A 19,399-nucleotide genomic window follows, 5' to 3' on the forward strand; every position below is an offset into this window, starting at 1 on the left:
GGAGGAATTTCATAAATCTTGTCCCGACATGAAATAGAGAGAAAGTGGCTTATTCTAGAATATATAATAAGTGATACATTCACTATGATATATTTTCGTACACATCAATTCGGTCCAGGGATGATTGCAATAGAAAAAACAACAAACAGATCCTTCACACTTACTAAGCCTACAGTGCAGTGCAGTGAAGGTATTTAAGATCGAGGCGTCCATCGAGAAAAACGGATATTGCCTGAGTGATAATTTGTTTGTAAGCAATGGTGATAAGATGCCAGGACATGAAGAGAGGTAATGAAAGATATATCGAATAACGCCGAATGAAACGGTAAAGGATCCGATTTAAGAAAAGAGCACGGCTAGGAAGATAATAATAACTATTAATTTAATAATCATATATACGGCAACTAAAAGACTGATTGTGTCCACAAGGTAAATTAAATCTGGAACAAAGTGTGTTTAAAATTTCGGAACAAACGCATGAAACATAGCACAGCGGTTCCGTTCGGTTTTGATAGAAGTTTATGGTGTCGGTGTAGCTGACATGTGAAGCACAGCACATGCATGCCACGATATTGTAAAGCACCACGTGGATAGCGGATGTAGAGGTAGATGAAGAAAAAAATATATAAGTTTCTTCTGATAGAAAAATGTTACAGCGGATTTGGAAGAATACTGGCGGGTGGCATCATTAATATATGCCATATATGTAATGTGGTATCCACTTGCGCCACACAGTTTTCTTTATCCAACGTTTTTATAAAATGACAGAAAACACGTCTGAGAACAGTGATTGTAGAATAACAAAACCATATTCAAAAACAAAGGTGTAGGGTGAATCAGAGACTTGAGTAAAATATTCAGTTTCGACAGAAAACAAAATAAGAATAGCTGTTATGTTTGAGAGTGATTTCTGAGTCAACTACAAAAGTGAAAACTTTGCGTCCCTATCACAAACTATGGCCACAAGTTATGTCCAGCATATAAGAGCACATTTAATTGCGTATGCTTTCATTGAAAGACATTATTGTTGTGTAGTTGGTCTTATAATTAATAGATTTTTAAAATACTATATATGCTAGTGATGCTGACGCTGCTACTTTGCGATTAAACTGTGCTTTATTAGAATTGTATCAAATCACCACCCTTTTAGGATCTATTATAGTAAGCAACATGACCGTTGGGAAAATATTGGGCACTTTTATTTGTAAGCAATCTGTACATATTTCCTGATACACGCTTCATTAAGAAGAAAAGTGTTGTTCTTTTGTTCATAGACTATTCGTCGAAACTTTGTAAATCGATGTAGGTAGTTGTTCACCGAATATAATTTAGTGAGTAATCTGTTCCTCCTGTACTGATCTTTATGATCACAAATAAACAGAGTATAAGTTTAAATGACTTTCGGTGTTGCATTTAATACAATTAACATGTTTGTGAGTGTAGGTTTAATAATGAGAAACGGGACACAATCATTATTGTGTTCTAGAATAAATACATACGAGAGCTGTAGTGGATCACAACTATTGCGCAGCCTCACATGGGATCGATGCTGTCTATCCACTGACAGCATTCGAGGATCGGATCAGCTTAGTTAATATTCGATCTCACGATCCGCTGCTGAGGAGCGAGCATTCTTCTTCTTCTTTACTAAGGTTTTAACACGGTACGATGCAGAAGTCCAGCTACCTGGGCCCTCCTGTATTAATCCGTGTTCTGACTCCACTCAACCTTAGTAGTAACTAGGACCGGCAACTAAAGGCCATATGTCCAGGGAGCGAGCATTGCCAATATATTTTATTGTCCGCTTGTTCTTCTTTCGCTTTTGCTCTGTTAATGGGTTAGGATCCGACGCCTCTAGAAGGCTACACAGGCTCTCCTTTCCAACTCCTATTCCGTCACGTCCCCGACGTGCAGAGCGGTAACATGTATCATCGTATATCTAAGCTTGGGTAAACGGGCTGGTTCCAACCCCTTGGGCGGATGGTGACGCATGGCTAAACAGGGGGGGGGTGGGCAGCGCGGGTAACCGGGCTGTCTGAACGTCGGGGGGACAGCCAGACGCTAAACTTAACTGCTCCGAGGCCCTCCAGAGGTACTGGGGGCTCGAGCGCGGGGCCAATCACCCTGCCTCGAGTAAACTTAGACTACGGAAAGCAATCAGGACATTCTGCGAACTGGACTCAACGGCAACCGACCCCTGCAACGCCCCCGGACATTGATAATGGGCTCATGGAACGTACGCACTCTGCACAGAGCCGGAGCCTTGAAGCAACTAGATGACGCCCTAGCCACACTGAACATGGACCTTGTAGCACTACAAGAAATACGATGGCTAGGGAATGGTGTGCTAAACAGACGTGGTGAAAAACGGTACCACTTGTACTACAGCTGCCACGACCGCCACCATATGCTCGGAACGGGTTTCGCCGTGGGTCCGCGGCTGAAATCCGAGGTCATCGACTTCAAGGCTATAGACGATAGGCTATGCACCCTGCGCATGCGAGGCAAATTCTTCAACATCAGCCTCATAAACGTTCACGCCCCTACCGAAGACAAAGACGAAGAGGAGAAGGACCTTTTCTACGGCCGCCTCGCAAAAATCATTGATAAGTGCCCTAAGCATGACCTCAAAATCATCTTGGGGGACTTCAATGCAAAAGTCGGTAGGGAGCCAATGTATCGCCAATACATTGGTGATCACAGTCTACATGAGCACAGTAATGACAATGGTAATAGATTGGTCCAACTTACAGCAGCAAGTAATCTGGTTGTGGGAAGTACCAAGTTTGCGCGTCGGGACATCCACAAAGCTACTTGGGTGTCCCCAGATGGAGCCACCTCCAACCAGATCGACCACGTGCTGATAAGCCGCCGAAGACAGTCGAGCCTGTTAAACGTCAGAACCTATAGAGGAGCCAACATCGATTCCGATCACTATCTGGTTGGCTTAGTGATACGTTGCAGAATCGCCCGTCCCCGTGACAAAGGGGATGAGGAAAAAATGCAGGCCCGGCTCAACACGGACTCCCTAAAGGACGCTAAAGTCCAACAGGCATTCGAATCCGCTTTAGGAGAGTCTCTATTACCAGCAAATCCATACAACACTACGAGCGAACGGTGGAGCGCTCTAAAAACAAAGATATTGAACTGTGCAAAATCCACACTACCACCACGTCGGGGCAACACCAAATCTGGCTGGTTCGACGACGAATGTAGACTTGTGACGGAACGTAAGAACTGCGCATACCGAGCAATGCAGCAGCGGCATAGAACGCGGGCATGCGCAGAGAATTACATACGGCTCAGACGAGAAGAAAAAAGAGTACACCGCACCAAGAAACATCAGTGGGAAGAACAACGAGTGCAGGAGCTCCAAGGAATCAGAGTGCGATACGGCCCAGGAAAAAAGTTTTACCAAGAGATAGCAGGTCATCGAAAAACCTTTATACCTAAGGTGACCTGTTGTCGAAATAAGGATGGAAATCTGGTCAGCTACCAGCCAGAGGTCCTCTCGCGATGGGCTCAGTATTTTGATGAATTACTAAATGATCAGTTCAACGAACAGCTAGAGGCTCCACTAGCGGATGATGTCATGCTACTGCCACCTAGCATGGACGAAACCCGAAAAGCAATCCGTCGGTTGAAGAATAATAAAGCACCCGGCACCGACGGAATATCAGCCGAACTGATCAAAAACGGAGGTGCAGCACTTGAACGCGAAATTTATCAAATAATTACTGAGGTGTGGGATAGCGAATCGATACCTTGTGATTGGAATCTTGGTATCATCTATCCCATATACAAGAAAGGAGACAGGCTACAGTGCAGCAATTACAGGGGTATTACGGTGTTGAATACCGCCTATAAGATCTTCTCCTTAGTCTTGCAAGAGAGACTTGTCCCATTCGTAGAAGAGATAGTGGGAAACTATCAGAGGGGATTCCGAAAAGGAAAATCAACCGCTGACCAGATCTTCACCATGCGGCAGATCTTGGAGAAGATGGCGGAGCAACAGCTCCAATCTTTCCATCTCTTCATAGACTTCAAAGCCGCATACGACAGCATAGCCAGGGTAAAACTTTACGACGCAATGAGCTCTTTTGGAATCCCGGCCAAGCTTACCAGGCTTGTTAAAATGACCATGACCAACGTCACATGCCAGGTGATGGTGGATGGAAAACTCTCAAGGCCCTTTGCTACCACCAAGGGTCTGCGCCAGGGCGATGGGCTTGCCTGTCTCCTTTTCAACCTGGCGCTAGAGAGGGCCATCCGAGACTCAGGAGTGGAAACCTTGGGGACCATCTTCTACAAGTCAATCCAGATTCTGGCATACGCTGATGACATATACATCATTGGTTTGCGGCTCTCCTATGTAGCAGAGGCTTACAAACGGATTGAGCAGGCGGCTGAGAACCTCGGTTTGGAGATTAACGAGGCAAAAACCAAAATGATGGTGGCACCGTCAGCGGCCCTGCTAACAAATACTAATGCGAGTCTACGCAGGGGTGACGTACAGATAGGTGAGCGAACCTTTGAAGTCGTCCAAAACTTCACCTATCTTGGGTCAAAAGTCAGCACCAACAGTAGCATAGAAGTTGAATTACGCGCAAGGGTGCTGGCAGCCAACCGGTCATACTACAGCCTGAGGAAACTTCTCCACTCAAAATACCTGTCGCGACGGCTGAAGCTGGAACTATATAAAACACTCATAGTTCCAGTACTCACATACGCCTCTGAGACATGGACCTTGTCCAAAACTGACGAAACCCTCTTAGCCGCGTTCGAGAGGAAGATGCTCAGAAGGATTTTTGGCCCCGAATGTGTGGAAGGACAATGGAGGAGCCGATACAATGACGAGCTCTACGAACTGTACGATAGCCTCACTGTCGTGCAGCGAATTAGACTCGCCAGGCTCCGGTGGGCTGGTCATGTCATTAGAATGGCACCGGACGACCCAGCCCGTAAAGTCCTTTTAGGCTGCCCACATGGACAGAGGAGGCGTGGTAGGCCCAAACTGAGATGGAGTGATGGCGTGGATGCGTCCGCCAAAAAGGCCGGGATCAACGATTGGCAGACGACGGCGCTCGACCGCGAGCGGTTCCGGTTTCTCCTGGAGCAGGCCAAGACCGCCAAGCGGTTGTAGCGCCTGATAAGTAAGTAAGTAAGTGTTCTTCTTTCGACTGCAAAAGTTTTCTTTATTCATTATTGGAGCTATTAGTCGTAATACAATATCAAGACGATGATATTGTAATGCTTGTTAAGTTTCACATCTATAATTTCCTTTTTACATTTTATCTCATATTTATTTTTTCATACATTAAAATAAAAAAGGTGTATTTTTATTGATATAAAGCTCTTTTATTAGAAATGCAAACTAATAATTAACGGAAATACATTTGACAGCATGGAATTTTGAATATCTACTGATGTTACATATCTGTCGTCCATTGACAATTGTCAAAAGCGTGCATCTAGACGTGTGTGTTCGCGCGATTGTTTTGGAGGGTAATGTTTGCAAAAGGTTTTATAAATTTTTTATCCATATTATCGCTCATACCGATATTCCTTTCAGTGTTTTTGAACAACAATTATCAAAAAGTTGTATGGATTATGCTATGTTCGTGAGAAAACCTCTGGGTTGTTTGGTGTAGAGGACGATATCGTACTTTGTGAAAAGAAAACGAAGAAGAAGAAGAGGACGAAGATATCGTTCAACACCCTTTCTGTGCATATTGCTAAATTCCAATGTGCTGGCGTTGCTGATTATTGCTCATTTTGGCTCTGCCAGCTTTGTAAAGGAGCTTTGGGAACGTTTATTTCCCTTTGGGAATTATTCGTCCAAACTACACCGTTATCCTAGATAAACGTAGATTTCGTTGATTTTGTGTATCTATGCGCGGCAACAGCAATTTGCACTTTAGTAGCGTGCGGATGCATTCCGTCTTGCATTAATACAAAACAAACCTAGCAACTGCACATCGACAGCTCCCTAAAAACGCGGTTCTAGCCTTTTTGTGACGAAATGGACAATTGTCACAACTATGCCACCACTTGTAAGTTGCAGAACATGTATTCATTTAGCACGCAAGATTCATCTGTTTGATGTATTTTTTAGCGAAAAAAAGAAGGATACCGATCTCTGACGATATACATATTATTATTAAAAAATTTCGCGATAAAGACAAACATGATGAAAAGCCATGTAAGTGTTGATCGGTATTTGCATTGTATACAGTTATGGATGAAATGGATATTATGTCCACGTCTATTTTATCTTCAATCGATTTCAGCAACATCGGGCGACCATGACTACGACGATGACCATAGCATGGACTCGGAGGAGCTACGGCGAGTACGGCACCAAGAACCGTCATCGTCGTCTAATTTAGTCGGTGTCACGTCTAACAGCAACAGCAACAGTACAACTTGCCCCTCTGGCAGCACTTTACAAGCGGTCGGTCTCGGGAGTAATCACACGGTACAGGTGCAACTGCAACCTCAGCAGCAAATTATCATTGGACAGTCCCACACCGGACTAACCGCCAGCAGTAGCGCTAACTTAGCATGCCAAAGCAGTAGTAGTGGAGGAACCGGTGGTGTAGCCACAAACACATCAGAGGACATCAAGATGATACTGAAAAAGTTGTCCAACATCGAAGACCTGTTGAAGGTGGTTGCCGAACAGAGTTTGAGCCGCTTGACAGCTCTGAAACAAGAAACGGGAGTGACTCTCACGGCAGCGCCCGGTGGCCACCTAACCGCAGTGGAAACAACTCCAGTTATCCACCAAACGACACCATCGGTTTCAGATAACGAATCGTGTTTCAAATTTCCGATTCGTTCATTAAAGGAGTTAATTGAGCTTAATAAGAGCATCTGTGGCGACGAGTCACTGTACAACAAGTTGTTCGAGCATCTCACCAAAATAAGACTGGATTGTGACCAAAACATCGTCATCAATGCACTGACGTCGATCGTTAGCGACGAGGTGCTCGATGCCGTTACGTGGGACACTGGCAAAAAGTTTAAGTTGTCCTCGGTCGTGCTATTTAGCGATTCGCTGTACGGTGAGCATAGCATGCAGAAGGAGTGGTGATAGTTAAAGCTACTTTAAACACAAACCCTAGCATTGATTTTTCCTTCTAATTGTTCTTTTTGCAGTCGCCTGGTTTAAGGATAAAATGAAGTACGATGAGTACGTGACCGAGATGAAAGATGCCATTGAGCGATCGCACAAGCGCTATGCCAAGGTTAAAACGAAACGAAATCAACAAAACAGCCAGTCCTTGCAACAACAGCAGTCTGCATCAATCATGCACTCTCCTCTAGGAACTAGTAACAGTGTTAGCGCAACAGCTCCAACTGGCCCCGTCAGCTCGATTAGTTGCGATAATAGTGCGTTAATACTAAAGATGGAATCTCTTGAATAGTGAAAAGCAATGTTGTCCCTCGAGATGACACTGTTCTGTTGCTATCGCATAATTTTCCTAGGAAAAAGGATCTAGACACAGTTGATTGAACTAGTTTGCCTCTCGCCCTTTTCATATGCCGCAATAGAGCGGCACATCGCACTTGTGTTTCAGTTTGATTGTTATTTTTGCATACATTTTCACCTTTATATTTGGCATCTCATATCGATTTTTCGGCCAGTGAGTCCGAAGTAATCATGTGCTGCAAATAATGCATTCACTCAAACCATCATATTTTCAAAAACTTATATTTTTCGTAAAGCGAAAGATGGTGTATTTTTCTACAACCGCAAATTAGAGCAGTTAGGGACGAGCAGGATAAATGCGCTACAGCAGAGGAAGAAATACGGTGGCACCACCGGTATCTGGTGGAAGCTGTTTTAGTTATAAATTTGTTTCATTTTGTTTTGTTTTGTTGTTAGCATATTCTGCTAGTGTGTCCTTTTTAGTAAGCAAGATCATAGAAAAGATAAAATAGTAACTATTCAACAACATCAAAAAATGCACTTATTTTGAAATCAGCAGACGACGAAAGTGCAATACATATAAGTATGCGGAAAAAGTTTAGGTATAACATAAAAAGATACGATGCTGTAAAACAAAACTCAAAAAAATAAAACAAAACAAGAAACCCTCATGTGTCAGGAAAAAGGTTTTCGATTGATTGATTCTCAGTAACCGTTGAAGAAAATTTTCAAGCTGATGAAGAGCACCGATCGTTACCTTGAGAAATAATATTTAGTCAAATAGCAAAAATGAAATTCAGTTTTAACGTTCGGAATTGCTTATTGCCGGAGACAAGATGGTCATATCTGTTGAAATACATACCACTTTCCTCCAGCGCTCCTTTCGGAATATTTTGTTCAAAAACACCGTTCGGTCAACAGAAGTACAATACCTTTTTGCGTACGTCCTCCTTGTTGTTGCTGGTAAATTAAACAATGTTGATAATAGATTCTAAACGAACGAAATATTTTTCATTGATGCCTTTGCCTCGTTACAGATTCACAGTTTTATTACACTTGTGGCGCTGCTTTTCAGTCGTCCGACCCCGAAACGAGACGTTCAGGATTTTGAACTAAGTTGGAAACGGCAATACGCCCTCATCATTTGGCAGTTATTTTCCGTAATGATGCAAGTTCACATACATAATACAATTTCAATTGTAAGCACAAAACAATGGCATTTGAAACATAATCAAACCTTTGAAAACTGCGCTTTTTCATTCCTTATTAGGTTCGAAATGAAGCTGAACCCCTGTTTCTTTCTCTGTTAAGAATTGCATTAACTTGGGTCGACTTATGTTGTTGGATTGTTGTGAGTGGAAGCCTCAAAGAGGTATCGCAAAATATGTTTAAATCTGTAATCGCAGTCCAACATTTCCTCGCATGGACAATATTGGTGGCCGGTTTATTCTGCTGAACTGTTGAGCAATATGTTGATTGCATATTCATTCGGTAAATGCTTGAGTAAAAACACACGGAGCAGTGTATTGAATTTTTGCATTTCATAATTCGTTTCATTCGCAATGATGCTTTTAATTTTAAAAGAATTATTTTAGGCTATATTGTGCATGAATCTTGGATAAATATTTTTCAATTCATACGTTATCTTCTAGATACATTCGTATAATCATTGATTCTCTACATCAGTGCCGTTTGTAACGGCATTTGCAGGTCGTATAGCGTTTCCTATTAGCACCTTATCTGCTAGAACTTTCCGCACGGCTTGGCGCATAGCGGATATAAAATTCAACATACTTTCCGATTCCTTTTTCACGAAGAGTGCATGTGCCAGAAAAGGAATTTTACGCAACGACCGGCCGCTCAGTCCTTCCGATAGTTGTACGACTTGCATTAACATGTCGAGCACCGTACTATTTGGCTGGCTCGTATCGGTTACTTCTGCGTACGAAGGAAATTCATAATTATCAGTTAGTTGAGGTGACTTTCGGGTCTTCATTTCCTCTCGCGCAATAATTCCCGTGGATACCAGATGGTGCAGTGTCATACGATAGATCTCGTAAATACCATGCGCTGTCGGATTACCGATGTATTGCACGAAATCGGCGCGATCCAGAAACGCTGCATCAATGCTTTCCGTCAGATTAGATGTGGCTAGAATAAACACATTCGGAAAGCGTCGTAAACGATCCAGCTGCGTCAAAACAGCATTCACCACGCGTATGCTATCAGACGGTTCATTTGCTACAACAAAAATTGCACGTTGCATGTAAAGTATTGGGCAAGATAAAGGCTAAACGAAAGGTCATCCAGCAACGCTTGATCCTCTACTTACATGAGATTTTGTTTCTCGCATATGCGATCGATTCAATTTCGTCGATTAGTACACAAACCAGCGAAGATTCATCTTCCAACAGTGCTACAATTTCGCAAAACACCTTCTGTACCAGCTTGCCACTCTCGGAAAACCAGCGAGAAAACAGGCTGTGACTGTTGATCTCCACCAGGTGCGCATGTTTGTAGTTTTCGGTCAACTTAATGGATAACTTTTGAGCGATGGCCTTGCAAAGGCTTGTTTTTCCAGTGCCGGGCGGCCCATGGAACAGAGCCAAACGGTTGCATGTAACCAAATTCCTGTCGACGCCCTTCCGAGCAAATAGCATGGACGTTTCAGCAAATGCTAACATACCATCTTTAACTTTCTCCTCGTAGATCAAACTCTCCCACAACCCGTGCAGCTCACGGGATGGCAGTAGCCAATGATTCGATATTTCTACCTCTTCATCGCCATGGCCAATAGTTTCCCGTACCGGTGTCAGGTCTTGCAGCATGTAGAAGGTAAATTGCAATGCCGATCGAGGCGTAAATTGATCAATATTTGTGCAGAATTGCACCTGCAACACGAATGGCACCGGTATGGTGAGGATTGTCCCCATTGGAATATTCTCACGGTCTTCAATGATAGCGTGAACATGCTGATAAACGTCGCTTCGCTGCTGCAACTTATTAAACCTACAAGAGGACAATGGACGTTCAGTAGGGCTAACTTATGATGAATATAGATTCGAATTTAATCGTGATACCCGCGTGCGCACGCCACTTCTATCAGTATGGATGGAGTAATTTCACTCATGCTAAGTAGATCTTTCAATAAAGTGATAAGAAAATCAAGGACTAACCAGTGTATAGTTTGCAAACAAAAAGGTGTGCAATATTGGCGGTTTTGTTGAATTTGATTTGATCGTTCAAATTTCAAAAACAGGTTTAGTAAAAGGGACACCACAATGGAGAACATTTTCAAAAAATGACATTTGTCCAAGCAGATATTATTGATCATAGCCGTTATATTTCTTTCCAGCACTATACAATTGGGTTATAAATATAAAATTTATTAATTAAATAAAGTTCTTTAGTGTTTGGTAAAATAATCGCTTATAAAAGCTAATGCATTATTGATAACTTGATAAAACTAATGCATTATGTTACACCATAACGCCATTGTTTTAAATCCAATATGAGTAAGGGCAGCATCATTAAATGCTTCACATATTTCACAAATAACGACTACATATTCTGAAACATTGACTCCCAAAAAACACGATTTTATATTTGCTTTTAAAGTATACAAAAATTATTATAAAATTATACTCTCTTAAGTGAGAATTTATGAGGGATTGGATTAACTTTAACATTTTTTGGCTACGGTAAAAATATAAATGAAGCTGTTTATTAAATACTGTAAACGCTCATAGCTGAGGACGATGTATAACTAAATGTAAATGTATATTCCTTGCATAGTGACGCGCTTTTTTCTTTTTGCTTTGAAGTACTTGCATGTAAGTGATAAATGGAAACTCCTAGTATTTATGTTTTCAGGAAATGATCTTTGGTTCGAGAATGTTCCTTATAGATACAGATTTTATGACCTGTAAAGGTGGTCTAGAATTCATAAGGCACGTGCATGCTATTTTTATGATAACCTGCAACGTCTTTGTGCACAACAATGAAACATAGAATGTAATCCATAGAGAGTGTTTGGATGTCCTCACTGCCATATGCTATGTAGACCAACCACATTACAATAGCTGCCAGTACGTTGATTAGTGTATGAAATGCTGCTGCTCAGAAATGCTGATTTTTTTAGGTTGAAAATTGAGAAATATATCTTCCAGAGAAGATTCACTAATCGAATAGTTTACGATATGTTCCCCATGTTTCTCTTTCAGCGCGATAGCTAGATCGAACAGATTCGATAGTTTTACAGAGAGGCTTACGACAAATTTCAACAAACCCTGCAAATAAAAAAAAACAAAATGTTGTAAATTAGCTACATTCCATCATACAAGCAGTCAAACGCTTTATCCTTCTACTCACCTTATGTTCCTCCTGTAGCGAAGCTTTAAAACGCTCTTTTACTTCTAGAATTAGTTGCTGATTATCGAAGGCTACGTCGTGTTCGTTAGACGCCGGTGTGTTGTTCAACTTGAGTAGGAAAATATATCCCTGGCCATAGCGTTTCTTCAATTGTGGTATGGTGCCTATGCAAGAAAGTCGACCATCGACCATTATGGAAAGTCGATTACAAAGTTCTTCGCATTCGTCCATGCTGTGGGATGTCAGGAGTATCGTTTGATTTTTTCGTTGAATAATTTTGATAGTCTTCCAGAGGAAGTGTCGAGACTTTGGATCGACACCCGTAGTGGGTTCGTCTAGCAGCACAACGGAAGGTCCTCCAAGTAGAGCCAATATCGTGTTGACCTTGCGCTTGGTACCACCCGAGCACTCTCGCAATGCGTGGTTTTTATACTGTTGAATGTCAAGCTTCGCCAACCAATTCATTATGAGGCTTTCTCTAGATGAGAGACTTTTTAATTGCGCGAAATAATCGATCACCTCGTACACCGTCATGAAATCGAGAAGTACGTCCAGCTGTGGACAGTAGCCATATTGGCGACGGTATTCAAACGCGTTAGCGTCGTGCACCTCGCATTGCTGTAGGTAGACCTTGCCGTCCGAGAGCGGCAAGTTGCCTGAAAGCATCTGGAACAGAGTCGTCTTGCCTGCACCGTTCATTCCAAGCAGACCGAAGCATTCGCCCTTCTTCACGGCAAAACTGACGCATTTAACTGCCTCGTGATTAGTATAGTTTTTTTTGAGCCCCTTCACTACTATCGCATACTCTTGCTGACTAGCATTGGCTGAATCCAACAACTTTTTAACCATCTCAGACTCCTTATCTACGTCATCATCGAAAGGACCGGGACTGTCGATTTCATCTTGCCCACGGCGCTCGGGATCTTGCTCAACTTTTGGACGCTCGTCCTTTCGCGATATCGTACGGCTTACTTGTCTGTATACCTTCCGAATGTTTTCCCCTGCCAATTCACGACTTTGCTTTACTTTCTCCATCATGTAAATGTTTTCTACACCCTCGTTCAATACGACTACAAGAACAAGGAAAATAATCATAAAAGTAGCATAAAATATGCTCGGATAGATTCGGTCCTTTAAGAGCTCGTGCGCCTTAGAATGGCTGCCGGCGTGTTGTTGGCTTGCTAGATGCTCATATAGCATAAGCTTCTGATTTTCATACACCACACGCATCGAATGCTTGAGTGCAAACTCGGGTACGATGTGCATCATACCTATCCACACCGCATTATTTTTTATGTTATCGTACTCGCTAGAGAGTAAAAAAACTCCGCCAACTAAAAAGTGATAATATATATGCCATTGAAAGTATAGTAGATGCTCATCACGAGCTAATTTTTAACAACTTACCTCCCACTATCATAAGATAGCTCATGATTGTGATGGCAGTGTTAGTATTTGCCACACATTGGCTAATGATGTACACTACCAGCAGGGCCAGCATGCCATACAGCACAAGAATTAAAAATATATGCCTACACGACGAAGTAGAGAATGCATCTTCACGATCTATTAACACCACTAGCGCAATTACCAGTGAGCAAATCGTGAAATGAATTATCAAATCGAATGTGTATGTACTAATCCAGTACACATATCGATTGATATTTTGCAGCTGTCGGAAGCCAGTCAGATGCTCTTGCAAGGGCACTTGCAAGTATATTAGGATGTAAAACATAAACGCTGAAGCAAAACAATCGAAAATACGTTATAAATTGCCAAAGGCGGTTATAGATGAAATTGGTACCTATCGATACGAGCTCCGTGAAGAAATACGGCGTTTGAATGTCTATCAGCTGTTTTCTAGTAGAAGGAATGTTTTGTACTTCAACCAGAGCTTCGGAAAGACCGGAATGATAGCGAAGAAGTATTGTAGTGGCTATTGATTCCGCAATTCCGGTACTATGAACGAGATTGTTATTGTAGAGTACCAGCATTTCCACGTCGTCTCTCGTAATGTTACACTCAAGGGCAATTACCAGCCGGTCGCGATATTCGATGTAATCTTTATCTATAAGTTCCCTAAGGGGCAATCCGAACAATGATACATTCTCGTATAATATCAGCTCTACACCATTAATCCACATACGCTCCGTATCCTTATTAAATGTTTGAAATAAATAATCCTCAGCTGCCATGTTAATAACCAAAATACCCAATGGTTTTTTGATGTTGTCCGCTTTCAAAACCACGGCCGGAAGGGCCGTTGCTGCGTCAGCAATTCCATTGGTAAATGTGAAGCATAGTGCGGTCACTATTAGAGGGAGCGCAAGAAGCCAGCCGTAAATGTGCTTGTTGGATTTCATATGGATCCACTTTTTACGCCATATTGCTAGGCAAATGTTTTTGATCTGCATTGGCGTCATTTTGAAACCTTTTTTAGTTGATGAAATTGACGTCGGCGAATCAACATTGTGAAGAACAATTGGGTTGTCTACGTAATCGACACTTTCCGGATGATGCTCCAGCTGAATTTTTTGGTTGCTAGAACTAAAAAAAGTATTTAGTAAACTTTTGATTTCTTATTATTGATAATCACTTACTTTAAAAACACCTCTTCGAGGGTCGCATTTGCAATGCCAATAGATTCGATACCCAAATCTTGTTGACCCAGCTCTAACTCCTTCAATAAAGATGGATATTCAGTCATTTCGTCGTAGGGCAGAGTGACGGCAAACACTTCTTGCACCGAATCACGCATGATGACATGTGGTACATGCTGACGAATCAGTTCCCAGGTTTTGTTCTGAGCAAAATTACTCGACTTGAGCAATTTTAGTGTGTACCCCTTGCCGTAGTGATGCTTTAGGTATAGGGGTGACCCAAACGCTACTAGCTGGCCTTCTTCCATGATCGCAACCCAATCGCCGAGTACGTCAGCCTCCTCCATAAAGTGCGTTGTCAGTAAGATCGTATGATTTTGGCGTAGCTTCAAAAGCACATCCCAAATGTCACGCCTCGATTCTGGATCCAAACCGGACGTTGGCTCATCTAGTATAAGTAACTTCGTGTGTCCAATAATGGCGTTTGCTAAACTTAATCTCCTTTTCATACCTCCCGAGAGTGTATGTACGAGAGATTCACTTTTGTTCAGCATGTTAACTTTTGCTAGAACTAACCTTGCCTCTTCTCGGGCTTCGGCATTATTTAAGCCACGCAGACGGCCAAAAAATTCTAAATGTTCGCGACAATTTAAATATGAAAAGAAAACATCATGCTGCGGACAGAATCCAATTTTTTGCCGATACTGGTTTGGATTACACTCGCCATCCACGATGATCGACCCGGACGACCGTGGAAGTATTCCAGTGATGATATTCATCGTGGTTGTTTTGCCAGCTCCGTTGTGTCCCAGTAGCACTGTAATGCTGTGATTGTAGATAGAGAGCGAAAAATCCTTCACAGCCACTTTGGCTCTTCCAGAGCGACCATTGAAAACCTTGTTTAGCTTAGAAATGCGAACGACGCGCCGTGAATCTCTATTCGGTGTTTCTTCAACATGTTGACTAATTACACCCTGCGTTTCTTCTGGGGCTTGATCTATGTTCTCCAAGCTGATAGATTCAAATCCGTTTACCATGTCATTGCTGTTGGCCGAATCATGCTGCAGTTCGTGCTGACTTTCAGCATTAATTTTATTCTTACTCTTTGTTCTGCTTCGAGCACTACTTTTCACCGTTTTCCAGTAGCTCTGTGATAAAAAGAAGTTTTTTGGCTTTGGGGTTCCGTACTGACCGGGAAAAACGTTCGAAACGTAAAACCATAGAAATACCCACAGTACAGCCCCGTGCAGTTGTACGACGTACAACCGAAACAGACTTATTTGGTCTATTCCGGGATAACCAATAGTGAAGAGATCACCTGCTCGAAACAAATGGCCTGATGATTTGAAGGAATCAAATATTTTGCCACCATAATAAAGCCCGTTGACGGGAAATATGCAGAGCGGTAAAATTAGCTGCTTGCTTAGACCCGAGAATATCAAAGGAACGAAAACTGTTACGGGAGCTACAGCGGTCGCAATGGTTGAAGATGCTAGAGTGGTACTTAAGAAAAAAGTGAACGCAACATGGTTCGTTATGAATTCAAACCCCAGTACGAAAAGATAAATCAACTGTGCTGGATTTGTTTCCCACACGCCACTGAAGATAGTGATCGCTAGACAAACTAACAATACTAAGCTAAACTGGACGAAATTTATCATGAACAGTGCCCCTTCATTCCAATAACTTGCGGATGTGGCTATTTTCAAATATTCTTTCATACCATTCGCTCGCTCCTCGACCAACGGTAGGAGCAGGATATACGTGTTCATTATGGTAAACCCTACGGCAAGAACTGCAATGACAAGATTTATCTTCGACGGTTCCTGTGGTCCTTGTTTTTCCTTCACTGGAATGTGATCATAGCGAATTGTAACACGGGGTGTTTTTGCGATACCTTGCTGTCGAATTGACGTAATATGCATCACGAATGCCTGATCAATCGCATTTTGCAGCGCCAAAAATCCACTCTCGATATACTCGTTGTCGCGTTTTTTGTAACTGAAAAATACATCGCGAGAATAGATTGTATCGGTCTGGAAATTATTGTTTTTAGTACGAATCGTGTACACTAGCACGCCTTCTTCCGATACATTGTGAAAGCTAACCCCAAAGCAAATATATTCGTTATCTAGCAGGGCAAATTCTAACTCGCTTTCACTTTCAAACGGTTCAAGTCCTGCAATAGAACGGGCAAATCAGTAGTACAGATGAATGAAAAATATATACTGTTACAAGTACATACGCTCGTCCACAATGTACAGCGTTTGACGCACAGATTCCATAATATTTTCAGTCATTTCTGTCCGTGGAGTGTAGTATACTTTGTTTATGTGTTCGCCTGGAAAGTTGTCCGCTAACTCATCCTGTTGGAAAAAGACAGAAATTTGAATTGATTGTTATTCTGTTAAAGTTGAAATCTGTTGAAATTTCATTTTAAGTCACGTCCTCGTTTTGCACAGGACATGTGACATCGTGTATGCAATATCCTATACCTCCATAGCCCGGATTTTCCGGCTTTGGGACCATGGAACGTATGAACTATATAAGGAAGAAAAGCCTTTAAGTATTTAGATGACGTCCTAGCCACACTATGAAATCTGTGGGTGAAATAACAGTGCCACAGGTGAAATCACTTGCATCCAGACAGACCGCCATGAGAGTGCAATACGGATCAGGCTCAAAGCTCATCAGCTACGAAACCCTCTTAGTCGCGATAAACACGAAGATATTCATAGGATTTTTAGTCTCGTATTTGTGGCAGGACAATGGAGCCATAGTTCAACCACAATAGATCCTTATCTTTTGTTTTACGCATGTCAATCATGTTGTCACATATCATGATGTTCAAAATACGGCCAGGCCGTTCTTAAATAAATAACAATAACAATATCAGGATGTGCATGAGCTCTTAATAGGTCAGTTTTTGCGATAAATATAGTACACACGATACACGATTCATATGTACCGATAACTAAACAGTGATCGACATATGAAAATCCTTACATACCTGATCAATGCTTCCACTCTTCCAGTTCTGCACGGCAGACGAAGCATTTTGGCTCTGCAGTATGTGTACAACGGCAATAACAAACAGGATGGTCACAGTGCTGTTGACGATGTTACGGAAAATATGTCGCTTCTTTTCTGTTAATCCTTTTCGAATGAATAAAACCAACAGGGGCGACATTATAAGATAATAGAACAGCACTATTAGGAGAAAAACTAAACAGATTCAGACGACTCGACAATAATAAAACACGCCTGTCAAAGTAAAAACTGTCATCCTCAGGCACCATCGATGGCAGTCGATTTGAACAATTAAATTATAGCATCTTTTTTGTAATACTATAATAATACTAAATAAATTATGTCGATTTAGTAAATAAATCAACGCTCAAATATTCAATAATTTCAAATACTTTAATACTCCTTCCTATCCTTAAAAGCCCTTTCTACAATCGTATTTGGATAATATGTTGTTGATATAAACCAGAAACCTGTAGAAACTAGGGATACAATTTGGATTGGGTTGATAGTAAAACAATAATTTGTGTGTTGTGAGCAACAATTTGTGTGTTGAGTGTAATTTTCTTATCATTGTCAAACAGTTTTTATTAGTTCTATTGCATATTTCCTCTCCTACACCAGGTTCCTTTGCTTTGATTGTGCTTTTTTAATGAGCTGGGATTTGTAAAATGCCGACCACACAGCTTACACTCATGCGGTCTTTCTCCCGTATGAACTCGCAGATGAACTTTTAATGTGGATTTTCGCTTGAAACTTTTTTTACAATATGTACAGGGAAATTTTTTCGCATCGCTGTGCACTACCTGAATGTGTCGATCATATGAACTTTTGTACGTAAAATTACGACGACATGTATCGCAGTGATACAATTGTTCTCCCCGATGGATATTTTCATGGTCTTTCAACGCAATTCGTTTTTTGAAAATTCGATCACAAAAAGAGCAGGGATAGTTTTGCGGTTGATTCTTGTGTGTATTGTAGTGATGCTTTTGCCACTTAGCTTTTGATGTAAACTTCCTTTCGCACTTTAAGCATTGATACAGCTCGACAGGTACCTCATTGTGCACCGTCTCTATGTGTTCTAGAAGTTCCCTGTTGAACTTAAAAATCTTTTCACAAATACTGCACTGGTTATGTTTTTTGATAGCAGGTTTGTGTACTGTTAAAATATTTTTTTTGTGCAATGTTCTATGCTGACGAGCAACAATTAGCGAGGAAAAATTTTGGTCACATAAATCGCACTGGTGACTAAATCCGTTTGGGTGGTGTTGTTCAAAATGTTGTTCCAATTCTTTCCTATCATGGAACTGGACATTGCAAGCCACACATTTTAAGGTTGCTATAAGGTTACACTGGTCATTATTACTAATCAAACGTTTTACCAGTAACATTCGTTGTTTCTTAGTAGCATTACAAAATGTATGATTGATCAATTGTGAAACAAATAAAAAGGACTTTCCGCAAAAAATACATCCGTACCCAGAACTGCATTGTCGATGGAGATCAAGATCTCTTTGCGAGTCGAACGACTTGTCGCAGAACAAACACGCGAATGGAATACGATGACTATGTATGTGAGCATTAAGATCGGAAACACTTTCTAAGGTCAGTAAACACATTGAACATTGGTAAGGAATCTTCTGCTGGTGGGTCGTATTCAAATGATGCTGAATGGCGACAGCGTTTCCGGAAAACGAATTGCAAATGAAGCAATTTTGCATTTCAGAACTATTCCGATTGGAGAATATAGCACATACGAGGGCTGTTTCTGGCTCGTTTTCTATATTACATATAAACTCATATTCGTAATCTTCGACCTCAGTTTCTTGACACCCTTCGGTTTCAGTTTCGATGCTTTTGCTGAGCAATGGTTGTTCGAAGACAAAGCTTTGACCCTTTGTTTCAATATCAATTGGTACCAAAGTATTTTCGACATCAGTTTTTTGACACTCTTCGTCTAATA

The 19,399-nt window shown here is 41.5% G+C and overlaps 3 protein-coding genes across 3 annotated transcripts; 1 reads left to right on the forward strand and 2 right to left on the reverse strand.

Annotated features, from left to right (window-relative positions):
• The first annotated feature begins 6,022 nt into the window (after window positions 1-6,022).
• On the forward strand, window positions 6,023-8,107 carry LOC128721705 (uncharacterized). Its single transcript, XM_053815485.1, has 4 exons — window positions 6,023-6,053; window positions 6,116-6,202; window positions 6,291-7,067; window positions 7,162-8,107. The coding sequence occupies exons 1-4, from the start codon at window positions 6,023-6,025 to the stop codon at window positions 7,428-7,430; spliced, it is 1,164 nt and encodes a 387-aa protein (XP_053671460.1). The 3' UTR covers window positions 7,431-8,107.
• Window positions 8,108-9,101: 994 nt separating this feature from the next.
• On the reverse strand, window positions 9,102-10,565 carry LOC128730524 (pachytene checkpoint protein 2 homolog). Its single transcript, XM_053823579.1, has 3 exons — window positions 10,516-10,565; window positions 9,768-10,444; window positions 9,102-9,676 (listed from the first exon to the last, which is right to left on the reverse strand). Exons 1-3 carry the CDS (start codon window positions 10,563-10,565, stop codon window positions 9,102-9,104), a joined length of 1,302 nt encoding a protein of 433 aa, XP_053679554.1.
• Window positions 10,566-10,842: 277 nt separating this feature from the next.
• On the reverse strand, window positions 10,843-17,596 carry LOC128721704 (phospholipid-transporting ATPase ABCA1). Its single transcript, XM_053815484.1, has 7 exons — window positions 17,417-17,596; window positions 16,652-16,772; window positions 14,407-16,585; window positions 13,611-14,353; window positions 13,214-13,546; window positions 11,807-13,140; window positions 10,843-11,724 (listed from the first exon to the last, which is right to left on the reverse strand). Exons 1-7 carry the CDS (start codon window positions 17,594-17,596, stop codon window positions 11,533-11,535), a joined length of 5,082 nt encoding a protein of 1,693 aa, XP_053671459.1. The 3' UTR covers window positions 10,843-11,532.
• Window positions 17,597-19,399: the final 1,803 nt, after the last annotated feature.

The sequence above is a fragment of the Anopheles nili genome, chromosome 2, assembly GCF_943737925.1.
Source record: "Anopheles nili chromosome 2, idAnoNiliSN_F5_01, whole genome shotgun sequence".
Taxonomy (NCBI): Eukaryota; Metazoa; Arthropoda; class Insecta; order Diptera; family Culicidae; genus Anopheles; species Anopheles nili.

Coding starts and splice junctions, on each gene's coding strand:
- LOC128721705 (XM_053815485.1), top strand. CDS start 6,023: ATGGACAATTGTCACAACTATGCCACCACTT. Junction 6,054..6,115: donor TCACAACTATGCCACCACTT/GTAAGTTGCAGA, acceptor TGTATTTTTTAG/CGAAAAAAAGAAGGATACCG. Junction 6,203..6,290: donor CAAACATGATGAAAAGCCAT/GTAAGTGTTGAT, acceptor AATCGATTTCAG/CAACATCGGGCGACCATGAC.
- LOC128730524 (XM_053823579.1), bottom strand. CDS start 10,565: ATGAGTGAAATTACTCCATCCATACTGATAGAAGTGGCGTGCGCACGC. Junction 10,445..10,515: donor GAAGTGGCGTGCGCACGCGG/GTATCACGATTA, acceptor GTCCTCTTGTAG/GTTTAATAAGTTGCAGCAGC. Junction 9,677..9,767: donor TGCGAGAAACAAAATCTCAT/GTAAGTAGAGGA, acceptor TTTTTGTTGTAG/CAAATGAACCGTCTGATAGC.
- LOC128721704 (XM_053815484.1), bottom strand. CDS start 17,596: ATGTCGCCCCTGTTGGTTTTATTCATTCGAAAAGGATTAACAGAAAAG. Junction 14,354..14,406: donor CTCGAAGAGGTGTTTTTAAA/GTAAGTGATTAT, acceptor TACTTTTTTTAG/TTCTAGCAACCAAAAAATTC. Junction 13,141..13,213: donor CTATCTTATGATAGTGGGAG/GTAAGTTGTTAA, acceptor ATCACTTTTTAG/TTGGCGGAGTTTTTTTACTC.